The sequence below is a fragment of the Ambystoma mexicanum genome, chromosome 2p, assembly GCF_040938575.1.
Source record: "Ambystoma mexicanum isolate Mex_15411 chromosome 2p, UKY_AmexF1_1, whole genome shotgun sequence".
In the NCBI taxonomy this organism is placed as follows: Eukaryota; Metazoa; Chordata; class Amphibia; order Caudata; family Ambystomatidae; genus Ambystoma; species Ambystoma mexicanum.
Window position 1 is genome coordinate 1,292,391,653 of NC_090923.1, and position 25,725 is coordinate 1,292,417,377.

General features: G+C 45.9%; 1 protein-coding gene across 2 annotated transcripts in view; it reads left to right on the top strand.

Moving 5' to 3' along the window:
- METTL9 (methyltransferase 9, His-X-His N1(pi)-histidine) overlaps positions 1–25,725 on the top strand; it is a 325,352-nt gene that overhangs the window by 163,913 nt on the left and 135,714 nt on the right. For both annotated transcript variants that reach the window (XM_069645616.1, XM_069645617.1), the window contains exon 4: positions 10,574–10,758. In XM_069645616.1, the coding sequence (XP_069501717.1) occupies positions 10,574–10,758 (185 nt within the window). The remainder of the gene's footprint in view (positions 1–10,573; positions 10,759–25,725) is intronic.

Consider the following 25,725-nt stretch of genomic DNA (forward strand, 5'->3'; position numbering starts at 1 on the left):
AGGGATTTATTGGGGGCACATGGGTGTCGTGGATTCAGGTGTGTTTCCTGTCCTGCTCTTTTTGTGTTGGAGTGTTTGCACATGTGCGGTTAAGTGCAGATCGTGGGCCCCTGGAGAGGACCCAGACGGACCTTCCTCTTCTCTGCAGATGTTGTACACAGTAAACAGGTTCCAAGACAGCACTAGCACTGATACTAAACCTCTTATTCTTGCAAAAGTTATTGCAATACCGCTGGTCCGGTTTTAGAGGGCTCTGGGATTGTAAGGTACCATTTCTCTGACAGTCTCTCAAAGGACCAGCACTGTGGATGTGACGATTCCCTTCCGGCCAGTCTCGTTGCTGTGGGCGGAACCAGGGAATCCCTCCCCCGCCCACCACATCACGGTGCAGTGGACATTGTCACACATCACACTGCTGAAATGGCATTTTAGAGCGTCTAATCTGGGAGACTTTTCTCTGAGGAAGATTGCCATTGCACTGTGCGATTCAAGAGTTGGAATGGTTGGTGCAGTGCCCACACTGAAGAATTTTCATGGTACATTTTAAAGCTCACCAGACCAAAAATAATGGAGCAAATAGCCCCCCCGGAGGTTGTTCAAGTAGCAGGTGATGTTGTGAATGCCATTTACCAACAATTCATAATCTGTCATCTGTTTGAAGACTCAAATTTGCCTTTTTCATTCTGCTGATAGTCGCCCCATCACTCCCATGCTTTCATTTACTGTTTGTAAGACAATTCTCAATTTGGTGTTGAGACGATTCCTCAAGCACAAGACTCTGAAGGCGAGGCCTTGGCTTTTAAACCTGAATAGGACGTCATTTGTGATAAGCGCTCTTTGGCCTTGTTTCACTTGCTGCGTAATGTGCAAACATGACCTACCTTTAGGAACAAGGTCATTCTCCGGCAGCAGCCAATCAAGAGGTGAGTGTACTTGTGTAATGTCTCATGCCGTACTGCATCAGATTTTAATTTGTAAAGGACCAAACACAAAATAGGCAGTGCTCCTTCCTAGTCCTACATTGAGGGCCTGATTCACAGAGCATTTTCCAATGGGTTTGCGCCATAATAAGATGCTTTTGTGAATCGGGCCCCAAGTGTAGTAAAGTTTAACTTCTACTTAAACAGATGAATGAACTTTCAAAATCCTCCAGTACGAATTGTTCTGATATAGCAACCATTACACATTTATGAAACTAAGAAAATGTATAATGGTAACTTTATTCAATTAAATGTTTAAGAACCATTTGTAAAGGACATTCTTTCTTGACACATGGAAAATGTTGGTGCAGCTAGGGGTACAGTGGCACTCGGAGATCTACAATGATAGGAGCAGAGTTCTCTCATTTTTAAATTGCTCTACTTTTTCAATGTAAGTAGATCGATTCTTTAGATGAGTTGGCCAAGACCAGGCACCCAGAACCAGAATTCAGCGGATAGGTTTTAGCTTAACCAAAATAACTTGCATCCACTAAACTGCTCCTTCCCAATTGCTTTAAAGTAATCCATTAGGATACTTGTTTTACTTGCCACTCTTGCCAGCAATGGAGAAAGGGGTATTTACATTACACTTATCATATGATACTACGCCTTGCTTCTACTGTGTCACTCGGCACCTGTCTAATTCTTTCTTCTGAGCTCCAAATATCCTTATGGATCATAAAAGCCACTGGATTGTGTGGGCTGCATTGGGGAGAAAGATGACAAAGAAGACTGGCAGGCTGCAGAAGGCTCCATATTCTGCTTTACATGAGTAAAGGTTTCTTATTTGCCAGTTCCATTTTGACTCTTTGCAGACGACTGCTGGCTCTCATAATTCCACCTCCAGTCATGGAAGTCTAAAGCCTCTTTCCTGATGTCATTGGACATCTCTGCATTAGGGATCATCTAGATAAGGGAGTTCAAATTCCTCACGTGATACAGAAGTCTCTCTGGCCTGGGGGCAGGATTCAGGTTGGAGGTCGGGACACATGGGTGCATCATCATGGTATTCCACATGTGTTTCTACAAGGAAGCTATGAAAGCTTCTCTTCCCGCAGTGGCAGATTACACCAGAAAATTCAGGGCGTGTTTTATCCTTACTTTTTATGTTGCTAGTTTGTGTAATTAATTTAGTGATATGTTGTAGAACCATTTTAATTTATTAGTATTTTATTTTGTATTTATTTGAGATTTATATAGCACCTTAATCCAAAGAGGTGTACATAGCATCAACACAATAAAAGCATTACAATAGTATGGAGTTTGCGTAGAATCAGCCTGTTATCAGCCCTGCTGGAGTAGATGGGATTTCAGGGATTTACGAAACACAGAATAGAGGAAGAACGTATAGAAAGCGGAACAGAGTTCCAGTGCAAAGGAACAAGATGAGAACGTTTATGAAAATGTGACTGTGAACAAGGAGGAAGTGGCGCTACAAGATGAAATTGAGAACTAGAGTGAAGAGAACGAGTAGAATGAAACCAATGAAGAGAGATAGTCGGGAGCAAGACCATAAAGCTATTTAAAGACACAACATAAAAAGTTGAATTTAAATTGAGCTGGAAAAGAGAGCCAGCTAAGAGTAAGAAGGGCAGAAGAGAAGTAATCACATGAAACCAGACAGAAAAGTACACAAATATAGGCATTACAGACTACTGTAAAATAAGTGTGACAAAATTAAAGAACATATCAGTAGTTTGTAGCATTAAAGGTCCAAGATGAGCAGACTTTTTAAATATTAAGTAGATGATAGTGACCTGCACGCAACAATATAGAAATGTGGTGTTTAAAGGATAGGGCAGTATCAAAGTAAAGTCCCACATTACCGGCAGTAGATGAGATAAGAAGCTTGGAGGGAGGAAATTATATAAAAGGAGGAGGTAATGGTGAGGGATTGGTATTGGAAGGGAATAAAAGTACTTCAGTTTTAGCAGTATTAAGCGTAAGCTAATAAGACGTCCATGATTTAATGGCCAGTAAGCAAGAGGATAGTAGATCGTATATGTCAGCTGAAAAAGAGGAGAAACACAGAAAAAGTATCATCAGCATAGAAATGATGTGATAAACCAAAGGAAGAAATAAGTTCAGCTAAGGGGTGGGGTGGCGGGTATAAATAGAATAAAGAAAAGGACCGAGAACTGATCCTTGCAGGACACCATGAGCAAGAGAAAAAGAATCCAAAGTTATTCCTCCCCATGAAACAGAAAATGTCATTCGAAACAGATAGGATCTAAACCAGGAAGGAACGGATCTAGAAAAAACAAGGGGTGAAAGAGAGGCTAGTAAAAGTGAGTGATCAACAGTGTCGAATTCAGTGGATAGCTCTAATAAGATTAGAAAACAGGAGTGCTTAGAGTAGCGTTCTGTGAGTAAAGAATGTACTACTGATAGAAGGGCTGTCAGTGGAAAGGTGGGGACGGAAACCTGATTGGGAACCAGGGAAGAATCAAAGTATTAAACACGAAAGTAGAGCCTTGACAATAGACAAGGCACTCAAGTAATCTGGATAGATAAGATAAAAAAGAACAAAAGTTTAATGCGAGAGAGGGATCGGCAAAAGGCTTTTTTAGAATCGTGATAATAGAGGCATGATTGGAAGAAGGAAAAGTAGAGGTTAGAAGACAACTGTTGGAAAAAGATGTGTGGTACGAATTGAGAGAGGGATAGACTTTAGGAATAATAACAGAAGGAATAGGATCAGTTGGTGCAGCAGTAGGATGAGCTTGAGTCAACAAACAAGGTGTCCTCGGTAATAGGAGTAAAGTGATAAATAGAAGTAGTAGTGAGCAGAATAGGGGGAAAGTTTACTGTTTGTGCAGAGGAAGGAAGAATCAAAAAGGTGGAGAAGCAACCTTGGAGGAGAAAAATGCGGCTAGGTCAGAAGCTGATGGAGAAGAGTTAAGTGAGTGATCAGGCGGAGGAGGGTAAAGAAGATGAGAGAGAGTTTGGAAGAGGCGTCTCAGGTGAGATGATTGTGCATAAAGAAGATCTGAAAAATAGGATTGTTCAGCAGAAAGAAGGCAATCATCATACAAGACATGATATGATGAATGAGTTAGTCACCCACAGACTTAGATTTGAGCCAGTGTCTTTGAAGGCGACGCGTGGACTGGAGATGCATAGAAAGCCATGGCTGTGAGGGTTTGCAAGATGGATAGGAAACAGAGGTTGGATAGAGAGTAACAAGAGATGAAGAAAAGAGAACAGAAGCTGCTTTATCAGCTGACAAGGTAGAACAGGTAGAGTGAGAGGGTAAGGCCAAAATACATAAAGAGACAGAGTGGGGTATTGAAACTTTGCAGATAGCGAAAACAGAGACAGAGATGGAGCATATAGGACTGGAGATGTGGGAAAAATTGAAACCGAAAGAAGATGGTGATCAGAAAGGTAAACTGGGAGAGATGAGACGTGAAAGGTGGACAGAGAAAGACGTGACAATAAGATCAAGGCATGAACCAGTAATATGTGAAGGTGTGGAGAGAGGAAAAACTATCCACACCGGAGAGCTGAGAAACTAGTTGAAATGCTTCTGCACCTCTGTTAATATAATACCCGCAGCTTTACCAATATTTAACTTATCTTGGGTTTATACCAAACATATCAAAGTAGCTTGTTTTATAAACCTCTATTCTTAAACTATTAAACCTGGGTTAATACAGTTCCACATGTTGCATTACATATTTTACATTGTCCTCTCGGTGTGGTGCTCTGCTTTCTCTAAGCACCACGAGACTTTGACAAATGTGGCTGTACACTGGAGGGGGTATCTGTACTGCTGCCCACTATATAGTTTGGGTAGAGGCACAGAAAACCCCAGCCAAGGTTCTCTAATGATAGCTATGGATGATTTGAGACCGGCATGATATGATAGGGCATATACACACGTATTTCAAGGCGTGACGAGGAAAGGGAGGGGGAACAGAGGGAAGGCAGAGACAACTATCTTACTAGGCCAGGCTTCATTGAGATTGTGCAGAGTTAAGGGGAGAGGACAGTGCAGAACATGGGATTGACAGTAATGACACAGACAACAGAACTCAACTTTCAAAGCAAGTTTTCTTTCAGTATTGGGGTGGTGTAAGGCCTAACCTGCCCTATAACTAAGGTTGTGACTTCTCCTGCCTAAAAACTTACAGGAGGTCTGTGTCAAAACCTATGATTGCCCTCACATCTCGAAATAATGTGGTGTGGGGGTCTTTTTAGCCAGCAAAATGGTGTTTAAAAAAAAGTCTCCTCTGTTCTTAGCTTAAAGTTCTTCCTGGGTTCCCTATCCCAAGTTTGATACAGTTCCAATAACTGCTTGTCTTACCAATATTCCGCCTGGTCTCGAGGTTCCCTTCCCCAGATTCAATTTAGCACCGTTCACACAAAAGGGAGGTCTTGAGGTTAACTTCCCCAAGATAGTGTTTCTCAGTTCTTTCGGTTCCCAGGGTTCCCTTCCCCAAGATTGCACTGTAACACCTATACTGCTTTCACCGGCACAGTTCACACAAAAGGGAGGCATTGAGGTTCCCTTCCCCTAGGCAGTGTTTTCTTGTCTCACCAATGTTCCACCAGGTGTTCAGGTTCCCTTCCCCAAGTTCAATATATCACAGTTCACATAAAAGGGAGGTCTTGAGGTTCCCTTCCCCAAGACAGTGTTTCTCAGTTCCTTTGACTCTCAGGGTTCATTATAGCTCTTATTCCGATTTCAAATATTCAATACAAGAAAACAAAAGGTCCACTTGGCCCACCTTCTGGCTTGCTTTAGCATTCAATTCACAGCTCCCTGTATTTATTTGCAAGGTCTTTTTCTGGTCACCATTTAGGGTTCCCTGGTCTAGGCGCAGTTGTCAGACCACACGGTCCACCCATCACAGGTCGGGCAACCAGGAACCCAATGCTTCTCCTTGACTTGATTTGTGTGGTCTGTGATCTTCACAGTGGGGAAATCCCTGGTCGAGGCGTGGTTGTTGGACCATACCACTCATTTTCAGGCTGCCCTCGGCCACCTCCTCTCCCATCTCTGATTGCCATGCTGCCATTCAAGATTGGTGTGCTGCCAATGATCTTTGTCTGAAGGCACATCTTCACCATCCTTTCCCCTCACTCTCTGGCCAGCCTCCCTTGGCCCTCCTCCTACCCCCACCTGCGAGGCTAAGAACCTCTGGGCCATCTTTGACTCCACACTTTCCTTCTCTGCCCACATCTCTAAAAAGTCAAACTTCCTACTGCACCCCCTCAGAGGAACTCTTCCTTTCCTCTCCTTCCCCCAGAAGCTCACTGTCTCCCAAGCTCTGGTTCCCTCTAGGTTGGACTATTGTAACAGCCTCTTTCTAAATCTACCTGCCTCTACTCTCCGCTAGGGGTGTCACGGTATTAGTTTTATGACGGTATGATAACCTTCTTGCCAAATGACGGTATATCATGGTTATCGCGGTATGGAAGGTGGAGTTAACTGATCTTAACAAATATTTTCTAAAAGGTCATAAATTGACAGATGTATCATCACAAACAAAACCAAGCACCCAGGGCGAGAATTGGGCTTTTCAACATACTTTCCACCAAAATGCCTTGCTTCAACCAAACACAAACACACATGTGGCGAGGAGGGGGTGGGGTGGAGGCCTGCTGCAACTGGTAAAGCAAACTGAATAGCTTTTCTTAAGTGGTCATTTAGGCTTTTTGCTTCCACACTGGCTACTGGTGAAGATGAACATGTTGCCATGTTGATAACCTGCATGCCACAGATCAATGGAGGCTGATGGTAGTATACGCTTGTGCACATACACATACACACACACACACGCGCATTTTCTCTTTACGTTACAGCCTTTAGTTTACTTGCGGGCCAAAAGGTGTTCAATAATCACTGACATGTTACCCTTTGGAATGGCAGCAGGGAATACCCACAGAGATGAGTGAATTTCGCAGTGTGACTTATTATATGTAAATTCAATGATAGAACCAGGGAAATCCCCTATTGCCATATGTTTAGAGAACATTATCCATTATAAATATATAAACCCCAAAGCCGCCACCCCAAAGTAAACCCTTTTCCTTCTTGGCACTGTATCTATTCTTCCTATTGCTAACATATTGATTTCGTGTAAGGCACGTGTGGTTTATGGAATGGCATTAAAAACTGCTCCAACTGAAACTACATGGCAGACGGCACATCCAACAGTGCAAAACCAAGACTGCGCAGCAATTGCTTACTGCAGCCTTTCCAAATCAGATTGAAAAGCACACTTAACGGTATGAACGGTATAACGGTATAAACAATGTGACGGTTATTATTGTTCAATTAAGTGGTTCACGGTATCTTTAACGGTATACCGTTATACCGTTACATCCCTACTCGCCGCCCTATGCAACTAATCCAGAACAGGACTGCAAGACTTGTCCTTGGCCTCAAGCCCTGGGCTCGTATCTCTCCAGCTCTAAAATCTCTCCATTGGCTCCCAGTGGATGCAAGGATTGCATTCAAACCCCCTGCATTGTCCACAAGGCTTACTGGGGCCTGGGCCCAAAATATCTTCAGCTATCCCTCTGCAAATACCTCCCCTCACAAGCTCTTCACTCCTCTACCTATAACTCCCTCAGGGTCAGTCGTTTTTCAAAGAAACGAGCATGGGGCAGATCTGTCCTTGGCTGGGGCCTCCCTCTGGAATAGCCTCCCTGCCACTCTAAAATTTGAGGAGCACCATCTCTGGTTCCGGAAGCACCTCAAGACTCTCCTCTTTGCTTCTGCCTTTGCTCCCCTTCTCCCCTGCTGATTTGTTCTCTTGGCACTGTGCACCAAGCCACCCTCTGTCCCCTGGGCCCAGGTACCTGCTCACCCTGCCACCCTCCTGCATCGCCTCCGGGCCACCCCTCGCACTGGGGTCTGTATCTGTACCCATACAGTCCTCCAGACCCCATTTCTTCTTTTTCTGCACTTATCAGACTTACCCAGTCTGCTGCCGTAAACGCAGCACTTGCCACTTGCCGGCTGCACTACCACTGTTTATTGCCTCAATTATCTATCTATTTATTTTTATTTATTATTATTTATCTGTTTCTCCTCTGCCCCGCACTCTCCACTCTCCCCCTTCCATGCACTTTTCCCCTTCCCCTTTCCCATGCATTTGCTTGTTCTCAATTTCACTGGGCCTAGTAAGATCGTTGTTGTGTTCTCCACTGTTCCCCTCCCCTCCCTTGCCTTGTCGCGCTCTGAAACACATGTGAATGAGCGCGATACAAATAAAATATCATATCATACGGTCCACCCATTACTGGTCGTGCAACCATAAGTTCCCTTAGCCTGTTTGGCCCCTTCACAGGCTCTTCTGCCTCGGGCTTCTGACTTCTCAACTTTGTATTCTCTTTGGTTAGTGTAACACTCTTCTGCATCAGCCTTTTGCTTTACCATAGACTTATGGTTATTTCTCACATTAATTGTTAGAATACTTTAGTGACTGTTCAATTTTCCAAATTTTAATTGTTTTTATTTTTATTGTGCATTAGTCACATCAAGGACTTATTACACATCAATTTTCCATATGCTTTCTTTCTGCTCACAGTGCTGCTTACATACAGTCAGACATTCAATATGTCGGTTTAACTTCAAATGTTCGTTCAGTATTCAATATGCCGGGAACTTATTCAAATAGCACTTTCCATTCAATTCGGTATTCAATTTAATGTGGTTTCATGCAAAACGCATTTTCCATTCAGTTTGATATTCAATATTCATATGCATTCAGGTTCATGTACTGTTACTTGCCTGCGGTCCCCTGGGGGCACCCCGGTCTTCTTGTGTCTTCTGACACTCACCGGGTCTTTGCATCTCCACAGTGGCCATTCCTGCTGCTCCTGCTGACCTTCTCTGTAACCGAGAGGCAGTTTGCCTGTGCTCTGCCTACTTGCCGGGCACACGCCGGCATCCTAAATGGTTGCGGACTGCGTCCCTTCTGCTTCGCAGCTGTTTGGCAGGCCCAGCTGCCCACTATCAGATTCAAGGGCTCCCGGTCCTGCAACCACCATGCGACTTGCTCGCTCTGGGTCCTGCAGGTCCTCTGGGATCGTTGCTGCGTTCATACCTCCTGGTCTTGTTCCACCACAGCGGTTCTCCCTCTCTTGCTTGGGTCTCCTGCCTTTATAAACAAGAGCCCTATTAAGGGGTCTCAGGTGTGAGTCGTTGGCTTATCTTGCCTGCCCATAATGATCCCAAGCAATGGGACATGCCCGACAATCCGTATTGGATGCCTTCATACCCCTCTTCTTCGTCCCAGTACTAGAATGGTGTTTGTTATAGGAAGTGTGCATTACTCCTAGTTGCTGCTTCCTCTTGTCAGTACTTGGTGGGTACAGACAGGGAAAAACGTGAATGAATGGAAGTAGCCCATGAAGGCTGAGGAAAGGGAGCATAAGCCAGTATTAGGAAAGTGGGATACCATGTCTTGCTGTCCGGCATCCTCTCCTCAATCCCCAAGGACCTTCCACCCAGGTGATTCTCCCTTGCTTGTCCGCCTCCACGGTCAGGATCCAACAGCGATGGGCCTTCCCTGGCCACCTGAACAGAAGATCCATGAGCAGTGAATGTGAGAGTACTTTCAGGTTTCTCACGATGGTCAACCAAGGCTGAGACTCAAGGGAGGTGATGCAGGCTGGTTCTTAGGTACAGTGAATCCCCAAGCTCCCCGCAATGCAATGCCCACACACTAAGTTAGGGGATAAAAAGTCAAGTAGATGTACACAAATAAATAAGACTCACTTTGTACTAGAAATCTAAACGGAGATATATATATACTTTTCTATGTGGTACCACTGTTACCTTTAAATTCAATTGTACTTCACCAACTGCTGACTGTTATTAAAAAGCATGTAGATTATTAGGCAAGAGTTAACGTCATAAAACATTACTGTATATAGGCATGTAATCAGAACCTTACTGTGTGAATAATACCTACATGACTTATTTTTAAAGCATTAGTGTGTATACAATAAATAACTGCTTGTGTGTGTTTCCTTGAACCAATTGTATGCTTTAAGTACTGTGTGCCTCACTACAGCCCTTTTCCCTCCTAAACTAAGGGGTAAAATCCTGCCACAGACAGCAACTTGAGAAAACTCCCTTACGGAGGAATACTTGTGTGCTGGATCGCAGACACTCTTTTCAACTCAGTTGGAATACTTCAAGTGCCGCTTTGTAGTTTTCACGTACTTGATGATTAAATATTGTTTTAAACACTGTAACAGGTTTGTTTTTGGAGTGATGTGAACCTGATTGCACCACTTACGGTTTGACCTACCTCTTTCGCCTTTGTGTCTGTCACTAAGCCATAGTTAAAAGTCTGACCTTGGAGATCAATGATCTTTTGCTTATTCCTGTACGAAAGCTTCACTCGGTTGACAACAATGTGTTGGCATTCCCTAATTTCAGACTGGGTGGCTGTTCGTCCTTTGAGTAGTTTTGAGCTTTCTTTCTGTTGCCTGCAACACAGCCCTCCTGTGTCCATTTCTCTTTGAATCAATATTTAAAGTAGTGACTCTTAATTGAACTGTGTGTGCAATGTTGTTGCATTACCAACTGAGTCTTGAATCCTAACACTTTCTGTATTTTGTCCTAGGGTACTCGAAATAGATGAATGGCAGAACACAGGATTCCAATATGATGTCATCAGCTGCTTGAACCTTCTCGATCGCTGCGATCGACCTGTGACTTTATTGAAAGAAATCCGAAATGTACTGGAGCCGACTAGGGGCCGAGTCATTCTTGCACTGGTTCTTCCTTTTCACCCGTATGTAGAAAATGGTATGTAGGCACTCATTTGAAGGACGCTCAAAAGGTACATTCTGACTCCATTGATTGTCTGCCTCGCAATCCAGCCAATATATTAATCCATAAAATGCAGTCTTTGTATTCATATTCTGGTCACAATTCGTTATTGCACAGCATAGAACCAACAGTGTGTGTGTGTGTGTGTGTCTGTGTGCTCACGCTTACCTTCCCAAGAAACACCTTCTATTGGCTTTACTGCCTGTGTATGGCATTAATTGATGAGGAGAGGCAACCACTTCTATAAGAAACACTCTGGTGCAAGAGGACAGCCCACAGTCCAACCACGCAGTCTCCCAAAAGTTAAACATGACCCTCTGTAGTGACTGAAAGAAGCATGTTTTATTACTGGTCCTCAGAATGAAACCTTCTTTGTAAGAACTTTTGAAGCAAAACAAAATCCTCTCATGTTGGGGCCTCTGTCACTGCTGGAACAGAAAACAGAAAAATAGTCCTCCTACTGTTCCTCTGTGCTGTGCAACTTCATTCCCGAGGTTCAGCCGCTGTACCTTGAGTCTTTCTTTTTAGGGTATTTCTTTAAATGAGGCGAGACTACGAAATTCATCTCAGCTGACAAATTAGTGCTGTGTGGATGTTGGTGTTGAGAGCACCTCACTAAGAGCCGACTCTCTAGGTTCCCCTTTGTTCCTAAATTTCAGTTGCTGGGTCTTCAGATAACCTTCCATAAAACCCAGAGACACTCGGAGTAAAATACACAACCAGCCTCCAGTAAAATTGGCTTTGTGGGTGTGATGGTTGTGCAGCTTGAGGATCTCAACCTCAATTGCCATTCAGTTCCTATAGGTATGTGCGGAAGGTTTTTAAACATTTTTTGATTTTTAAAGAGGAGTGTTACTAGCTACAGATATGATCATTCGTGTTGGTTGAGTGGTTAGTTCTATTGCTGATCTTTCTGCTGGAGTGATATCAGCACGAACGATGATACAGCAAAATACGTATCTGTGCACTGTCAAGCTTGCAATCCCCATCGTAGAAGTGGTTCTGTTCTGCCTGTTACCCAAAAAATTGAAGGCTATTGATAGCTTGCCTTTAGAATCAGTGCTTGGTGTCCGTAAACTACCATAGGGGCTCGTGCCAGTTCTCCCTGACTACAAATGCTGTATGAGGAATCATTGGCACCCACAGCCAGCTCCAGTGTAGCTCTCGTCTCTTAAGGTTTTAATTTTTTCAGGGCTTGTGTTAAGTGCTGTTGTGTGTGCATGGTGTGTAGAAAGCACCCGAGAACTCGTTTTAATGGCAGATGAGTGCAAGCCAACTCCACTGCATCCAAGTGTTTACTTTCTGAAAAACCTGAGGCGGGTTGACGCTTCCAGAATGGGAGCAGTCTGATGGACTCTGCATGCCTTTGCTGTGCAGCTTATGTGAACATGTAACAGATGTTTGAGTAAGGAAGAATTATTTAAGATCTTGCGTTCTGCAGAGAAACTAATACATTGTCAGTTGAGTATTGTGTCTGCAACCTGACAGACTTGTGTTTCCTGTCAGAAATGGGAGGCCCTCAATTGCATCCGCAGTTGTTAGAAAACTTTGGGTCTGGAATGTTTTTTTCTTCAAATAATGGATGCATCGTTCCTTTCCTTGAGCAGCACAATTCCAATACACCCCTCATACATCAATTAAGTGAAGCTTATTAGACTCCACTCTCCCTGTTTAGTTTTAAGTGCTTTTCTCTGGCAGGATCTACCCCAAGCGGCGTTGCTGGCCCTGTTGATGTAGGCTATATGTTTATCCGTATGTGTATGAAGCCACAGACTGCATTTGTCACTAGCCATTAGCGAGTCATAATTGAACAGTCCTACCATTACATCAATCATAAGAAAAGCAGCTCTTCACCTCGTGGACAGTACACGAAGTAGCCATACTTCTAGGCTGGTCGACACTGGTCTCCTCACTCACACCCTGGTATGAATGCCATTTCTCTACATTTACGCAGTACACCATTTATTACTCCCCAAGCGTATCTGGCTTGTGCCGAGTTTACATATTGTGTCCTGTATTGAGTTTAAGAGTGCGGTGGGGGGCATTGAAAGCAAGCTGCCATCACAACCACATTGGTGCTATCAATGGCAACTAGTCAAACCAATTAGTCATGTCGCAGCAAAAGCCTGGCCCTTTCCGTATGGCTGAAGGATGATCTCCCAGAGGAGTTCCGTTTTGCTCATCCTCTCCAAGTTGGTATTCCAGCTGGAACCGTTGTTTTGGTTACAATGGACATTCTGGATCCCATTCAGTTAGTTGTTTTTGCACTGCGCTTAACAGGGACGTGCACAGGCGCTTAATCGCCCCTGTCAATTTTAAAGCTTTCCACTCTTCTGTGCCTTGTTGGTGATTTAGAAGCACATCAGGCCTGACAAGATCCATTTCTTTTGGCGAGAAGCTATGATCCAGGTCACACAATCTTGTGAGTTGTTGCAACCCCAAACCACTTCAGTTAACATTAGTACTCCCACTTCTGAAGAAACCCACACTGGACCCCAACATTCCAACGAACTACAGGCCCTTCACCACGGTGCCCTTTTTACTAAAAATCTTAGAGTGGCTTTTGTACAAATTCTGAATTACCTCAAAAAACACAATCTACTTTCTGTGCCAATCAGGTTTTAGACCCAGCCACGGCACGGAAACAGCCCTGGTTGATCTCAAAACCAAAATGGATCAATTTAGAGAGAGAGGCAACCTGGCCATGCTCCTCCTATTGGGCCTCTCTGCAGCGTTTGATTTGGTGAATTACAACACTTTTCTAATCATGCCATAAACTGGATTACATCATTCCTGTCAAACCGCTCCATGAGTCTTCTCTCCTACTGCGCCCCCCTGCGCCATTCATCTGTGGGGTTCCACAGGGATCTTGCGTTTCCCCCCACACTACACAACACATTCACCAAACCACTCTTTGACCCACTTGACAAACTGGGTGTCACATACACAAACTATGCTGACAATACCCAGATACTCATGCCCATCACAGGCAACTATGACATTTACTCGAGATCCCTGAACGCCATCTACTCTGCTATCCAAGCCTGGGTGGCACAACACGATCTCTGCCTCAACGACAATAAAACAGAGGTCCTGATCATAGGCAGCTCTGCTGCGTAAGAACCTCTCCTCCTCCTACACATCCTTCATTATTGATGGGAACACAATATCAGTGGCCAAAGAGGTCAAAACCCTGGGAGTCCACCTTGACTCCTCTCTAACCCTCACTCATCAAGTCAACGCCATAACATCTGCCTCGGCATACACAGCCAAGCTTATCATAGCCTGCAAACCTCTGACTGTAGAGAACCGCATCACACTGGCGAGAGCCCTAATACTCTCCAGGATCGACTACTGCAATGCTATCTTTGCAAGATCCTCGGCCAAAAACATTGCCAAACTTCAGATTGCTCAAAACAATGCTATTCGAGCAGCTCTTAGCATCCCCAAATCAGCGCACTTAACCAACACAAGACAAGGCATCCACTGGCTTTCAGTCAGAGACAGCATCAGATTCACAATTCTCTCACTGACGCACACATGCCTGGCTAACACTGCATCTTTCTAGCCAGATAACCAAAGTACAACCATCTAGACCCACCAGTTCACCATACATTGGTCAGCTCGCCATCCAAGGATTCAAAAGACAAAAAGCAGGCGGCTCTAGCTTCACAGTCATTGCCGCAAACTATTGGAACGACTTGGCCCTGTAGCCCTTAGGACGGACCCCTCACTTTGGTCATTCCGAAAAAAAGCTCAAAACCTGGCTGTTCAACCAAGACCTAAAAAATGACCACTAATCCACCACCCTCCACCTTCAGCCCCACCTGTGGGTGCTAAACTGACCTATTGGAAATTGAGGTCCATGTTGTAAATATGTAGCTGCAACAAACTCCTCAAACAGACTTTTGTTGTAAGGCTGGGGACCACCAGTTACAGTGGCGTGGTGGAGCAGGGTGGCATGGACTGCTGAATCTACAATTAAAGTATATAACATCAGTGGTCTAAGAACGGCTTTGATGTGATGTTTCATTTAGTCTTCCTATGCTTTTTAGGCCACACTGTCCCTTGGAATCTAGGTAATACATAGTACTGCTCTTTGTACATAGATGGAACCCAGGACGTAGACCTGTTTTTAGATCTAACCCATTTCTCCCCTAGCACACCGCAACTTTGTAATTTATCGGAAGGCACAGTCTCATTCGAGGCACCCTGCACGCGCATATAACACAAACACTATTGCACCACACCTCGCCATAAGAATGAAGCTACCTTTAACGACAATTCGAACTGTATCTTCCCACATAATTCTCTATCTCCTTAAACGCAATCCACCATGTTTAGTTGATGGCTTACCTCCGCTGCACCCATCCACACGCCATTCAGGCATAGGTGACAAACAGGGTCTTGGCCATCCTCACATAACTAATGGCTGAAATGCACACATGCATAGTAGCACCTCCCAATTCTCCCAAATGTGGACTCTAGTCCCTCAGTGGGCGTTCAACCAACAAGCACGTTGGGACCATAATGACAGAATTCATGAATGATATGCTTGTTGCACCCTTAAGTTTCTGACATTCTATTTTGTGCAAACTTGGAAGTTCTAGACGGCATATCCACATTTTGTTTGCAGACACCAAGGAATCTTGTTGGGTTTCTTTATTTGTGTTAGTAATAAAAGTGACGAGTATTTTTTTGTTTAGCAACATGACAAAATCTCTTCAGGAAGGCATGTTTTAAAAGAACAGAGGGATAACATCCACTATATGGAACACATTGATTTAAAAAAAAAATGTTTTTACTTATACTTATAATATAACCACAGGAATTGGTATGACTAGACGGAGATGTGGATGACTATACATCACATGCCTTTCATTGTTGGGAGGATTTGTAATTTGCCAAAGTTAAGTATTCCTCCTATTCCTAGAGTGTAGCCCTCCTGCGTGGAGTCATGTTACCTTTTTTCATGTATGGCTCCCTTCCTCGCCTGATGGGTGCACTCTTCTTGTAAGCTTAAAAGTGGTCACTAGGCCAATGTAAATTCTGGAATGGTTTCACCAAGTGACATTTCCAAGAACCAAACCCTGTATTCGAGGGGATTGGGTCCTCTGACGTATTCCATATCTATGACAGTAATCACCACAGCTGTGCTGCTTCGGAAAATCTTTCAGGCGTCTGCGTCCTGCGTCGATGACGTCGATACGCTGTCCTTGAGGGCCTCCGTCAAACCGACGTCACTGGATGTTATAAGTATAAGTAGGACGCACGACACCTGTAGCCTCATTTCCGTTTTTTCCGCAAACATGTTTGCTTCGGAGATCTCGGTGCTCCTTGGTTCTACTGAATCCTGTTCTTTCGGTTCTTCGAACCTATTTGTTTGTGTATTGAAAATGATGTCTTCGGCTTCTTCCACCCCGCGGTTGGGTTTTAAGAAGTGTCGGGTGTACGGGTCCAAGATGTCGTTGACGGACACGCACAACGCTTGCCTCTGGTGCCTCCGGGAGGACCATGATACGGATGACTGTGTTGACTGCCAGTAAGAAGGAGCTGTTGGTGGCTAAGGTGGCCAAGCCCCGGAAGTCGCGATCCGCTGGACTTTCGACAGACGATTCGAGGGGCGACTTTCCGCATCGTCGTCGTAAGTCCAGGGGGTCTCGGTCCAGGAGTCGGTCTCGCCATTCCTCTGCCTCTTCGAGGCACTCATGGAAGCGGGGTCACAGGTCGCCTTCCCCGTCCTCATCTGAGGACTCCTACCGTCGGCGGGTTGCCTGTCCCAACAAGAATTCCACTCCTGAGGAATGGGATTCCTTCTGAAAGGAGATGATGGCGATTTTTCAATCGCAGGGCTCCGGTCCGTCCGCGCCATCTAAGGACGCCAGCCGTGACCATGCTAGAGACCCTGCTCGTCCACCTTTGGGCTCGAGCAGTCGTCGCGACCATCGGGCGCCTTCGAGGTCCCGGTCGGACAAGGATGGTCGCTCTAGACATGCCCGTTCCAGGTCCTGGTCCTCGACGCCTTCGAGACTGCGTGAGCCTGTGAAGTCTTCGAGGAAGACATTGACACCTGCGGCGCCGAGGTCGTCTGGGGACTCTCTTGAGTCTCCGCCTCCGAGGAAGTCGTCGACACCATCGGCACCCAGGCTGTCGAAAGACACGCTCAGTGCTCTGCCCTTGAGGCTTTTGTCGACGCTGTCGAAGTTGTCGGCTCCTTGCTCGACGTCAACGCTGATTCAGTAGACTCCTTTCGAGGCTGCTTTGTCGAAGGTACCCCGTGGCACGGTGGAACACCCCAGAAAGGCTCTGGCCAAGGCTCAGCATGTCTTTATCCCTTTTTCTGTGCCCTCTTTTCGACCTCTGGATTTTATTTCTGAGGGGGATTAGGGATCTGAGGAAGGTTTGGTGCCTGAGGAGGTGCCTGACGAGATTTTGTCTGGTCACAGCCAGATTGAAGACCTGCGTCAGTCACTGCACGACGTCGGTGGTCTGGACACCTCTCCGGAGGTGGAGTTCTGTCGGCTTGAGCCTGGCACCCATGCAGAGTCCTCATACCGGCGCCTTTTGTTGAGGGTCACGGACTACTTGGGGTGGTCGGCGCCACCTGTGGATTTTCTGCAGGATGACCTGACGAATATCCTCGACCAAGGTCCTCCAACTGACCCGGTATTGCCATTCCATATGGCTTTGCAAAGAAGGGTGGCTGCGGCTTGGCCTGCTCCAGAGAGTCTCCCGGCAGTGAGCAAGTATTTGCCACGAAAATACCGTCCAACCAGTAGTGACCCCTGCTACTTGACCACGCACCCTACTCCGGAGAGTTTGGTGGTGCAGGCCCAAGCAAAGCAGGCGTCGTACCCTACCATCCCTCCTGATGGGGACGACAAGTGTTTTGATGGCTGGGCAAAGACAGTGTTTTCTTCCGCGGGTATGGCTTTACAGCAGCCAATTCTGTGTGTACCTTGTCACGTTTCACGCACACTCTATGGAACTGTGTTTCATTGGCGGCTGAACATATTCCCGAAGGGGAGGAACGGGATGGTTTTCTTGCTATTGTACAGGATGGCAAGGATATGTGTGGGTCCGTTTGGTCGGGTCTGGACATGGCAGATTGTGTCAGCCGGTCCATGGCGGCGAGCACCGTAATACGCAGGTTTGCGTGGTTGCAGAAGTCGGGGTTTGCTCCTGATGTGCAGGCTCCTCAACATGCCTTTTGATGATGATCATCTTTTTGGCAGCAAGGCTGACGAGAGCCTTGAGAGGTTGCAGACCTCCAAAGCTGCAGCGAAGTCGTTGAGCGTTGCAGTTCGCCAACCTCCGCCTTTTTAGTCCTAGGGGACAGCAATGGAGGGGAGGTTCCTTTCGATATTACTCATTCTTTAGTAAATCGAGAGGAGCTGCAAGGGGCAACCGTAGGAGTGCCAGAGGTGGAAAACAGGGTACTCGAGGTGCCAAGGCCGCTCGGGCAGTTGCCTCTTTGCCCTCGGGCACTGCCGCAGCTGCTTCAGCTGAGTCATGAGGCCATGTCCCATGGTTTGCCAGTTGGGGGAAGGCTGGCGCAGCATCTTGTAGAGTGGCGTGCCATTACTTCAGATGTGTGGGTTCTGGAGATCATAGCCCACGGCTACTGTCTTCCTTTCCGGCAGAGGCCTCACGACAATCCACCAGGGAATCTCTTTGAAGAGTCCGGATCCGCTCCTTGCGCAGGAAATTCAATCCCTGCTGGAGAAAGGCGCAATAGAACTGGTGCCTGTAGCGGAGAGGAACAAGGGATGGTATTGGTTTCAAAGAAAGACGGGGGCGTGAGACCCATCATGGACTTGCGCGGTTTGAACAAGCTCCTCAGAAAGGACAAGTTCAAGATGGTTACTCTTGCTCAAGTCCTCCAGGCCCATCAACTTCAGGACTGGCTGGTGTCTCTCGACCTCAAGGACGCTTATTTTCATGTGCTGATCCATCCAAAGCACAAGAAGTACTTGAGGTTCGCGGCTCGCACGTTCAGTTTCGGGTCCTGCCGTTCGGGTTGACCTCCGCCCGAGGGTCTTCACCAAGCTCGTGATGGCAGTGTATCTCAGGAAAGGGGGGATTCACGTCTACCCCTACCTGGACGATTGGTTGATCAGGGCGCGCTCTCACAAGCAAGTCCTGGATCATCTGTCCGTCACCTGCCACTCCCTTCACAAGCTGCACTTCTCCCTCAACTTGAAGTCCCATTTGACGCCAAACCAGCAGCTCCAGTACATCGGAGCAGTGCTCGACACATCCCTGGGGCAGTGTTTTCCTCCCCAGGTGAGGGCTCATCACATTCAGCAGATGGTGCACAAGTTTCAACACGCCCAGAGTCTCCCGGCGTTCGAGTTCTTGAGGTTGCTCGGCCTCATGGCATCCTGCATTCTTCTGATGCCGGAGGCCAGGTTGCGGATGAGATCTCTGCAGTGGGCCCTCAAGATGCAGTGGTCGCAGTCCTCCGCAGGATGTCGGACCCTGTTCAGGTCCTGCCCTCGGTCGCCCAGGACCTTCCATGGTGGGCCGTCGAAGGCAAAGGGGGCTCCGTTTTGGCTACGCTGGTTGGAGGTGACGATCGTGACAGGCGCATCCCTCATGGGATGGAGAGCTCATGCCAACGAGTTGACAGTCAGCGGTTGTTGGTCTCCGTCGGAGTCCAGTGTAAATATCAATCGATTGGAGCTGTGGGCCGTCAGGCTTGCCCTGAAGGCTTTTCTGCGAACTGTGCGAGGAAAGAATGTCCTGCTTCTGACGGACAGCGCAGTGGCCATGCACTACCTCAACAAAAAGGGGGGCAGTGTCACTTCCTCTGTGCAGGCAGGCGGTGCAGCTCTGGTTCTGGTCCATCCAGCAGGAAGTTTCGATCTCGGCAGTTCATCTGGCCGGAGACTTAAACGAGACGACGGATGCTCTAAGCAGGCAGAGCGCAATCTCTCCCGAGTGGGAGCTGGCTCAGGAGATTCTCCTGGAGATCTTCACCCTTTGGGGGACCCCTCAGGTGGATCTCTTCGCCTCCAGTGTCAATCGGAAGTGCGAAAGGTTCTGCTCGCTGGAATTTCCTCCAAAAGGAGCCTTAGAAGACGCGTTCGTGGTGGAGTGGTCCTTCCCACTGCTGTACGCGTTTCCTCCAGTCCCCGTCATCCTGCAAGTGCTGCAGAGGTTAGGGAGGTTCGGTTCCCGGATGATCCTCATTGCTCCGGCTTGGGCTCGGAGGACTTGGTACCCGGACCTTCTCGACTTGTCCATCTGCTCTCCACGTCGTCTTCCCTACCGAGACAACCTGCTTTCACGGGGGGGGGGGGTCAGGTTCTCCATCCAAAGGTCAGATCCCTCAACCTTCATGCTTGGCTTCTGAAAGGTTAAGGTATAAGGATTGGGACCTCCCTGAAGACGTGATGGAGGTGTTGCTTTCGGCCAGACGGCCGGCAACAAAGTCCCTGTACCGTTGCCGTTGGAGAAAGTTCTGCGACTGGTGCAGGGTTAAGAATGTGGATCCTTTTTCATGTGACATTCCTGTGGTTCTGTCTTTTTTGCTTTCGTTGGCCCACATGGGCCTGCAAGTGGATACTGTTAAAGGTTACCTGGCAGCGCTGTCTATATTTAAGCGCTCGTCTGAGGAGTGTTCTTATTTCAAAATTCTGTTAATTTCTCAGTTTCTCAAAGGACTTACTAGTGTGTTTCCGCCGTCACCTTTCCAGGTGCCTGCTTGGGATTTGAACCATGTTCTAAAATTCCTTATGGGTGCTCCGTTTGAGCCTTTGCATTCTTGTCCTTTGAGGCTGTTAACCCTTAAAACTGTGTTTTTAGTTGCGGTCACTTACGCTCGCAGAGTGAGTGAGTTGCAGGCACTTTCAGTTAAGCCACCCTTCACTGTGTTTCATAAGGACAGGGTTGTCCTTAGAATTCGTCCTTCCTTTCTTCCGAAGGTGGTGTCGGAATTTCATTTAAGCCAGAAGGTTTTTCTTCTGGCATTTTATCCTCCTCCACATCCTGATAAGAAGAGGAGAAGCTCCATAGGTTGGATCCTAGGAGAGCTTTAATTTTCTACTTTTCTTGCATGTCCTGGGTCAGAGTGGAGCTCTTTATTGGTTACGCTGGAAGGCGTTTGGGACAAGCTGTTACTAAGTAGGCTTTGTCTAGATGGATTATCTTGGCAATTTCTGAATGTTACCGCTTGGCGGGTAAGGACCCTCCGGTAGGCTTACGGGCCCATTCTACTAGGGGTATGGCTGCCTCTACTGGCCTGCAGAGGGGTGTTCCTATTCGTAACATCTGTGAAGCAGCCACTTGGGCTTCGGTCCACACTTTTGTACGACACTACTCCCTAGATTCTATCCATGGGCAGGGTCTGGCCTTTGGTAAGGCGGTCCTTTACTCTGCAATTTAATTGGGCATTCTAAATTTCTATATTCTAATTTCTTTTTCCCTCCTCCATACGTTGGTACTGCTTTGGGAGTCTGTCATAGATATGGAATACGTCGGAGGACCCAAGCCCCTCGAAGAACAAGTTACTCTCTTACCTGGTAAGGTTCTTTCGATGGGATGGTCCGATGACGAATTCCATATCGCTCCCTCGTATCAACGTCATCGACACAGACGCCGAAAGATTTTCCGAAGCAGCACAGTTGTGATGATTACTGTCATAGATATGGAATACGTCGTCGGACCATCCCATCGAAAGAACTTTACCAGGTAAGTGAGTAACTTGTTCCTCTTTCGCAAACCAAACTTGGCGATGGTTCCAGATCCCTACTAAAGCCAGGGAACATAGCAGTGTTATTTCAAAATAAACCATCTACCACCCATAAATCTCACATCTCATTTTAGAAAGAGAAAATTACATTTTATGTCTTGGTTTATTTATTGCGATGTGTGCCCCCATGCGCCTGCATTTCATGATGCTTCAAAAGAAAGGGCATTAATGCTTTGTTCTTATAGTAAAATTGTTTTCCTCTGTCCAACTCAGATGGGTGACAGAGACATTTGGTAGGTCAGAGTCATCTTGTATACCTGCCTCCTAACCCTCTGTGTGGGTGGATCAAAATATGACATACATTGGCTGGTATCAAAAGACCCTGGAAATACCATACATTGTGAATTAGCTACACTTCCCAACAACCAAACCATACGATCAAGTTGCATTCATATTGCTTCGACAACAATGTGAAATTGTTCCTTCTTAGTAATTAAGGGGGGGCATTTTGGCAATTGACAGAATTGCTAGGTGAATCTTAGGTATGGTTATATTTCATCAATCTGATGTAACAGGACCCCAGCAGTTTGAGATTTCACAATGTAGAAACTGAAAGAAATGGCCTGTCGTGCATAGGTGAGTGTTGCCAGGAAACGGAAAATGCCACCCCAGACAGAAGATGTAAAGACAAACCTAGACGGGACTCCTTTGTATCCCCACAGTAGTGGCGCCACTAGTATGGTGATTGTTGACTGTCTTAATTGTAAGATTAGGCCTGCAATTACTTTAAATGGTATAGGTGCAGAAACATCTCTTAGCCTTCAAGCACGATTGACCTCCTTAAACTAGTGACAGTACCAGAAATGGAGCCCAACTCATAGGCTCAAGAACTGTTTCTGTTGTAAGTACCAGCAAGGAAGTAATTGGGTGGTGGTGGTGCTAGTATTGTTCCACTTTTTACAGGGCTGCCTTTTGATTGGCCTTTCATGGAGGGGCCCGCCAAGTACAAAGTAAACCTAGAGACAGAATGGCATAGAAGCCTTATTCAACTAATCGCTGGTAATCGGGCTGTTCAAACAATCCATCAAGCGAATATGGCGTTCACGACTTCCTGGAACAAGCAGTGGCGAAGCCAACGTCTTTGACTTTGCTTAATAGAACTCCTTTAGTATCACATTTCTCCACGTGGGTGGCAGACCGAGAAATCGGGAGGTTGTCTACATCAAAGAAAAGCTAAGGAGTGTGGCCTCACACTATCATAGCTCTACCCACCTCCTTGGTGCAGGTGCATTTTAGTGACCAATGCATGTTGTATTTCACATCCCATATAATTGCACAATATTCTTGGTGCCATCTTTTTGGTGCTACAAGGACACACAGGCTAAAACTAATAATGGGGATATGGTGCCACCTGCAAGCCAAATGTAATGGTGGTGCTAAAGTATTTCATGCGAGCGGGACTACCTTGTGAGGCTACCGTTTTAGAAGTGCCACATATATGTGCCAAAACTAAAGGTCAGGCTAGTGTCCTCCATGACCCAAGTTTAATGGCGGTGCTAAAGCCCCTACGGAGCCAAAGCGGGTGGCAGATAACATATCCGATGTCCACCCTTTCTAGTATATTTGTAGATTTCCCTTCACTTTACTAATGTAGCTAGGACAGTGTTTTCCATTGCTAATGGTGCAACACAGCAGCCTTGTATAGTGCACTGTAACAGAACCAACTTGCAGCTTGGGACAGCCAATACTCCCCCCCCCCCCAAACAGGCAGCTGTACCGGATTTATCAACAATTGAAAGAGCACAGGATTCCCTGTGCATTCACCAGAAAAACATGCTGTAAGCGTGACATGCCGCATTAAGCCCTCGTGAATGATGATTTCCAAATCCCCATTTTGTCTGGATATATTTTATCTGCACAAGGCTAGCTATTTGGCGTGACGGTTGGAAACATCATGTAACGGTTGCCTCTTCAAATTTTTCGGTAACCATACTCCCTTCTCTGCATGTTTTCTTATTTCAAAACTCGATTAATCTTTTGTTTGCCGTCATCTGATTGACAAATTAGATCTCTTTTCCTTCTTCCCACCTTGCCGGGGTCAGGCACATTTCAGAGGCTGGTTCCTTTATAAATGACACTGCAGCTAGGAATTTGGGGGGAAGACGACAAAAGGATTTTCATGGTTGAGCTTGTAGGAAAAGTACTTTTTGATGAAAGTACCTGTTTACAGCCAGTGCTTGTTAAATGTTCTCAAACTTTTTCTCTGTTGACCGATTACCCACCCATCTGTACATAACCTTCATTTGTGAGAATGGATAGTTAGTGTATTTAGTGCATTGTGGTTGAATTTGAGTTCATTTCTTTTCTGTGGTTGAATCCTCCCTTTGCTGTTTCGGTGAACCTTGCTTCCCCTACCCTCACTTCCCATTATTTACCTTGCGTCCCATTATTTACAGTACTTCAAGTTGTGGTTCTTCACTAAGTCGCAACCTTTGAATCATGATGTTCTGCTGCAGTCTGTGAGTTGTCTATACCTTTGCTGTAATGTTTGCTTTCCTATATAGGGTCAAAGCACACGCACCCTATATCAAAATTATATGAAACATGTATTGCTTTAAGATTAATTATATTTCCCAAGGCATTGAAATGTCAAAAAATAAACAAACAATACTAAAGAAGGGTGATGTATGTTGGAGAGAGGGATTGGAAGGGTGCAAAGGGGTAGTTAACAGGAGGTTCCACCCACTTCTACATTCCTGAAAGGAGGAAGAAAACAATCAAACGTACAAAAGAAGTTAAGACAACCTGAGATCTTGGTGTCTTTTGAGATTAAATGCCAAGCTGTTTTTATTGAAAATAATTTTGCGGGAGTTTCAGATTTGAGCTGGGTATCGTGCAAAAAGACAGAAAACAAAATAATATGGTAACCCATGCACTGGGTGTGCTTGGTGGGCGAACAATATATATTGAGTGACAGTATGTATCACTCTGGGCAATCTAACAGCCTACATCTTAGATTAAGGTAAACTGTGCTACTGGAACTACCCAAAGTGGAAGGGTGATGAGAGACGCGAGTGGGTGGGGCAGGGCTGCAGAGTTAAAGAACACTGCAATATAAAAATGCCTCCCAAGAGTCAGGAACCCAGCCAGTGCCTTCTGTAAAAACACCACCTAAAGGAAATGGTGAGTCAATGATTTTCCAAGACGTCTTGTATACTTTAAGGTTGTAGAAGGAGGAAACCGACACCCATAAGGCATTTTTAAACACTCTGCTTAAATTAAGCTTGTAAAAGAAAATAAAAACCTAGTGATCCCTAACTCTTAAGAGGGGTTTCCCTGCCTCAAAGTAAATACTTGTGTCTGGATGTCCGAAATAATTCAAGTCCAATGTCCTGTGTGCATAACCCTCACTCGGTCCATTACATTCAATTCTCTTGGAAAACTAAAAAATGGTTGTTGGTATTGAAGAATGACTCCCTTCTTCTCGACAGCAGGTGCACAACCAAGTTCTCATTGGGTAGGGCAGACTGAGAGAATGGTTCCCTTCTCCCAGACTGTGATCTTCTCCTTAGGATGCAGGTAATGTATCTAAAATAAAGTACCACAAGTCGTATCAAACAAAAGTAAAATGCCTCTGGTATTGTTGCTTCTATGCCAGTAAAGGGAATGCCTTCCTTCCCCTTGGTTCTCTTCTTGACTTTATACCTTGTTCAACTAGAAAAGTTCCCAACACCATGGGGAATGCCTCCCTTCCCCTAGTCTTTCTCAGACGTAGTACACAGTTCACACTCACCAAGGGAATGCCTCCCCTTCTCCTGGTCTGCGGTAAACCTATCTGGCAGTACACAATGTTAGGTTTCTTAACACAATTCCCATCATCAGGCTTAACCCAATTTCCAATGTCAGGAGAATGATTCCCCTTGGCTTTCCTTCTCAATTTTAAAGTCTCTCGTAGGTCTCAGACCTCTGCCTCTCTCTTTCTGCTTGGGCCAACTTGGTTCCCTTCCCTGCCAAGTATGGTCCTTAGGAAATGTATCTGTGGTTTTCCTTCTTCTCATGAGTGGATCCCAGAGACCCCTCTTCTATGCTTTCAGGTACATGGAGCTCTGAGGAAGATGGCTCGTGTTGCTTTTTGTTATGGGTCCCAGACCTTTAAATCTTTCTTGTTGCGGGACTGACCTGGTTCACTATTTTGCTAGGTACTGTGACTATGAAGAGGCTGACTGCACCTTCTTAATTCCCCACCA